Source organism: Gymnoscopelus microlampas, assembly GCF_963454915.1.
Source record: "Gymnoscopelus microlampas genome assembly, chromosome: 5".
In the NCBI taxonomy this organism is placed as follows: domain Eukaryota; kingdom Metazoa; phylum Chordata; class Actinopteri; order Myctophiformes; family Myctophidae; genus Gymnoscopelus; species Gymnoscopelus microlampas.
The window spans coordinates 58990539-58996538 of NC_139942.1; the positions used below are offsets into that span (position 1 = coordinate 58990539).

The window sequence follows — 6000 nt, forward strand, 5'->3', positions numbered from 1 at the left end:
GCAAAACATGGAACCCAGAACATGTTAATCTGACCGAAGAATCGGACCCCGCTCTATCAAGCGACTCGACCACCTACTCCCAAGATGAGCGTTTTTTAGACGTACAAACAAGGGATGCCCCTCGACAGCACAGCTACCACCAACGAGGTGGGGCCAGGGGAAGAGGACGAGGCGGGGCAAGAAGAAACGCCATCCCGCATACAGTGGTCACCCGCAGCCAGAGCAACAGACGGTAATAAATATATCTGACTGTCATCTCTCCCCTGCCCAGCAATCAGTCTTAAGCAAAGGACTTTCCTTTGTACCTACAAATAAGGTCAATGCATTTAAGCTAAAAGTGGACTGTTATACATTCTTCAGACTGTTGCACCTTAAAAATCACTTCAGAAATGTTGACCAATCTGTACCGATTAATCCTGTGAACAAATTAAAGAAATCATCTAAGTTTTGTCCCACCAGCACTTTGAATCCAACCTTGGTTACCTTTAGTAAATTGGTAGAGCAGGATATCCAGAAACTTGTCATATCATCAGATAAAGTAAATAAACGCCAAAATGTGACAGCATTGGAGAGAAAAGCTCTCGAGGAACTTAATAAAAATGACAAGATCATTATTAAGTCCGCTGACAAAGGTGGTTCTATTGTTGTTCAAAACACTAAAGACTATATTGCTGAAGCTATGCGACAGCTTGATAATATTACCTTTTATAAACGTCTTCCCCAAAATCCTATTGAACAACTGATGAATGACAGGGACAAGATTCTGGATGCTGCTCTACGTGACAATTGTATAACAAAAAAACAATATGAGTTTCTCAAGGTTGATTTTCCTATCACTCCTGTTCTCTACTTATTACCCAAAATACACAAAGGTTTGACAAATCCGCCAGGACGACCCATTGTTTCAGGGAATAATTCATTATCAGAGCCATTGAGCCAATTTGTTGATTTCTTTATTAAAGATACTGTCAAAGCATTGCTTTCATACGTAGCGGACACCAGGGATGTAATTAAGTCATTAGACATAACTGTCCCACATGGTGCCTATTTGGTATCATTTGATGTGGAAAGCTTGTATACCAATATACCTCATGATGATGGCCTGGCGGCAATGTCTCATTTTTTGGGTACAAGAGATGATATCCCCTCAGACTGTTTACTGGGTCTAACAAATTTTATTTTGAAATCCAACTATTTTATGTTTGACAATAAGTTCTTTATTCAAACCCAGGGTACTGCTATGGGGTCTACTTTTGCGCCAAACTATGCAAATGTATTTATGGGTCATTGGGAATCCCGTTTTATCCAAAACCAAGCCGCTTCCCCACTTCTGAAAAACATGATATATTGGAAAAGGTATATAGATGATATTCTGATGGTTTTCACTGGCCAAGAAAGCTGGTAGAATTCAGGGATTACATTAATGGGACACATCCCACATTAAAGTTTTCTATGGTACACAGCAAAGATCACATAGACTTTCTAGATTTACGCATCTCAGTTGAATCTGATGGACTGCTTAAAACCACTATTTACCGTAAACCTACAGACAGGAACAGTGTGCTACACGCACATAGCTATCACCCTAAACAGTTAGTGGAAAACATCCCATATGGACAGTTTTTGCGCCTTAAGCGCATTTGTAGCGATCCTACGGACTTTAAGATAAAAGCAAATGAAATGCATAATAGATTTCGACAGAGGGGTTACAAGACAGCCATTATACATGCAGCAGAAAGTAAAACTAAATGTGTAAAAAGAGAGACCCTTTTGGAACCCGTAAACAAAAGCAGTTCAGATAACAGAGTCACCTTTGTCTCAGAGTTTAACACCTCGTCTCAAGAAATTAAGAACATTATCTACAAACATTGGAATATGCTAAAATGCGACCCAAATTTGAAAAATATAGCAACATTACCACCTAGGTTTTGTTTCAAAAGAGGCAAAAACATAAGGGACTCTGTTGTCACATCAATGTATAAAGCACCCAGTAAGCCTACTGGCTCTAGTTGGTTAAGTGAGGAGATATGTGGCAATCATCCCTGTGGGAGATGTACCCATTGTTCCAACACCAGTACCACTAAGATATTTTATCATCCACAGACCGGACGGGTACATAAAATAAAGGGTTTTATCAATTGTAATACTACTCATGTGGTTTACATGTTGAAGTGTCCATGTGGAATGGTTTATATTGGTCAAACGAAACGCAACCTAAAAATAAGAATAGCTGAACACAAAGCAGCTATCAGAAACGGCAACATGGATTATGCCATTGCACGACATTACAAGGAGAGGGCGCATGGATCAGCAGCCACACTGAAGTTCATTGACATAGAAAAGGTTAACCTGCCACCTAGAGGTGGCGACATGATAAAAGTGTTTTTGCAGAGAGAAGCACACTGGATTTTTACTTTAAACACAATGGAACCTAATGGCCTAAATGAGAATTTAGACCTCAGCCCTTTTCTATAAATCTTAAAAGTTATTAATGTGTTATTACCACACTGTGCTTTTTTGTATAAATACGTTTGCACCGCCCCTTATATCTAAATTAACAGTCCAAAAGTTTTGACTGACCTGGCCTGATCCATGCTTAACCCACATCCTGACCGATTGTGCCTATACCATGATATTTGTTTAAATTTAAAAGTTTTTAACTCAAAGACTTTATTTATAAATGAGTTGCCTTGCATCTGCATGTGATTTCTTGTCAGTACTATAGACATTGCTTTTGATGTATGTAATTGTATGTGTACATGTATGCATATATGTGTGTATATACATAGATATATATATATATTTATATATATATTTTTTCTCCTTAAATGTGTCCTTATTTGATCTGTTTGTTTATTGGTGTTTGTGCATACAGCGTCTTTGTCTGCCCTCTCCTGTATTGAAAAGTATTTAGATAATTGAATGATTTATACCACGCCTGGAGGGGTGGAACTGTCTAATGAATGGCACTATATATGTGTCACTGTATTGAACACTCACACTTTTGTATAGCACCTGACGAAGCTCACGGAAAAACGCGTCGTGCTAATAAAATACTCATGCAATAGTAAGTTGTCCATCTCTGTTCCCTGGAGTGTGCAGTCCCTTCTTTGAAGGTTCATCCCTTTTTTTATATGATATATATACATATATATATACATACACATATTTATGGACTCTATATGTAAAGTGTGTAAGACACTTGTAGGGCTGCTTTAGTGTAGTGGTGAGAGCACATGCCTGTCGTGCGGACGGTCGTGGGTTTGAACTCTGCCTGTGGTCGATGTCAGCCGTTGGCACAAAACATTTTCGGATGGGGGTCCTCGGCCAAATACATCTAATTTTATTATTTTATAAAATAATACCAAATACATCTCATTTTATTATTTTATAAAATAATACCAAATACATCTCATTTTATTATTTTATAAAATAATACCAAATACATCTCATTTCATTATTTTATAAAATAATACCAAATACATATCATTTTATTATTTTATAAAATAATACCAAATACATCTCATTTCATTATTTTATAAAATAATACCAAATACATATCATTTTATTATTTTATAAAATAATACCAAATACATCTCATTTTATTATCTTATAAAATAATACCAAATACATCTCATTTTATTATATTATAAAATAATACCAAATACTTCTCATTTTATTATCTTATAAAATAATACCAAATACATCTCATTTCATTATTTTATAAAATAATACCAAATACATCTCATTTTATTATTTTATAAAATAATACCAAATACATCTCATTTTATTATCTTATAAAATAATACCAAATACATCTCATTTTATTATCTTATAAAATAATACCAAATACATCTCATTCTGGGCGTCCAGTCTGAAAAGCAGCGATATGGAAGGTACTGTATTTGTAGAACCGTCCTCAGGTCTAACTGTCTAGACCAGTGGTTCTCAAACTTTTTCATGTCAAGGACCCCCAAAATGATATGTATTTGGCCGCGGACCCCCATCTAAAAATATTTTGTTCCAGGGACCCCCCCCAGAAGCAAACATTTGAGTTACAAATGTTCGCTTTAAAAATATATGTATTCAAAGATTTGCAAAAATGTTCAAGATTTTTCAAAAATAGCAGATATACAAGCTCATAGCGCGGCACTCGGTGCTGCGCTATGAGCTTGTAGATCTGCTATTTTTGAATAGCCAAAGTATAAAAGGTCAAAATTATTCTGATGCTATATTTACACATTTTGCTGGGTACCCCCTGGAACCCCCTCAAGTACCCCTGGGGGTCCCCGGACCCCACTCTGAGAACCAAGGGTCTAGAGGGCGGGCAGAGCGTGGTCACAAACATGCAGACCTTTGATGCTCCGATGCACCAACACTGGTCAGGGGTCAGGGTTCAGGGGTCTGCCATCACAATAGCCACACCAGGGACCACGTTGGGGGGCCTCCAGGGGCCACGGGTACCCCGTGGCTCCAATCCACACCAAACAGGCACAAACGCTGTTCAGGCCGGGGTTTGCAATTAAAATGGTGTAAAGTAACTAAATACATTTACTCAAGTACTGTACTTAAGTACAATCTTGAGGTACTTTTACTTTACTGGAGTATGTCCAATTGTCTATACTTTTAATTTTACTCCACTACATCTCAGAGGCAAATATTGTACTTTTTACTCCACAACAATAATTTGAAAACTTTAGTTGCTAGTTACTTTGCAGATATGAATTATTACATTATAAAACACACATTAACCACTTTATCCCTATTTTATAGCTAGGCTATTTGAAAATAGCAGATCTAGAAGCTCACAACGCGTCGCGATGCGACGCGTTGTGAGCTTCTAAATCTGCTATTTTCAAACATCTTACTACTTTTACTTTGGTACTGTAAGTACATTTTGATACCAATACTTCTATACTTTAACTCAAGTCATTTTTTTTTTTTTTTTTTTTACTTAAGTAAAACATTTGAGTACTTTTTCCACCACTGATAGTCGTACCCCAAAATAACATTTGTACACACATACACTTACAATAGCAACACATTTATTGTGTATTTATAGAGATGAAACGTGTATACGTGCAGACGGTCTATGATGAAAGCTTAAAGGTGGGTCCTTCCTTCTCCTTGTATAGGGGCGCGCTGGGACCCCCAGAGCGGGGTGATCTCTGAGGCCCGTCTGAAGGAGCTGACCCCCACCATGCCGGTGATCTCTGTGAGGGCGGTGCCCAACGACCGCCAGGAGACCCGCAACATCTACGAGTGTCCTCTCTACAAGACCAAGCTCAGAGGACCCACCCACGTCTGGAGCTTCAGCCTGAAGACCAGGGAGAGGCCGGCCAAGTGGGTGCTGGCCGGGGTGGCTCTGCTGCTCAGTGTCTGAGAGACCACCCACCCACTGGAGAGACCACCCACCCACTGGGAGAGACCACCCACCCACTAAGACCACCCACCCACTGGAGAGACCACCCACCCACTGGAGAGACCACCCACCCACTGGAGAGACCACCCACCCACTAAGACCACCCACCCACTGGAGAGACCACCCACCCACTGGAGAGACCACCCACCCACTGGGAGAGACCACCCACCCACTGGAGAGACCACCCACCTACTAAGACCACTCCCCTACTAAGACCACTCCCCTACTAAGACCACTCCCCTACTAAGACCACCCACCTACTAAGACCACCCACCTACTGGGAGAGACCACCCACCTCTGTGATGGACAGGTGGTCAGTATGTGATGTCTTTGGTACAGTGGGCACACGCTCATGTGCTGGTGACGTAGCGCTCCACTAGCTAAACATTCACAGTGGTGACGTAGCGCTCCACTAGCTAAACATTCACAGTGCTGACGTAGCGCTCCACTAGCTAAACATTCACAGTGCTGACGTAGCGCTCCACTAGCTAAACATTCACAGTGCTGACGTAGCGCTCCACTAGCTAAACATTCACAGTGCTGACGTAGCGCTCCACTAGCTAAACATTCACAGTGCT

General features: G+C 40.1%; 1 protein-coding gene across 1 annotated transcript in view; it reads left to right on the forward strand.

The window, feature by feature from the left end:
- Window positions 1-5383, forward strand: part of dnah9l (dynein, axonemal, heavy polypeptide 9 like) — a gene marked incomplete at both ends in the record, with an annotated part of 207600 nt that extends 202217 nt beyond the window's left edge. Inside the window, one exon of the mRNA XM_084057033.1 lies at window positions 5136-5383. Within this exon, the coding sequence (XP_083913159.1) occupies window positions 5136-5383 (248 nt within the window). The remainder of the gene's footprint in view (window positions 1-5135) is intronic.
- Window positions 5384-6000: the final 617 nt, after the last annotated feature.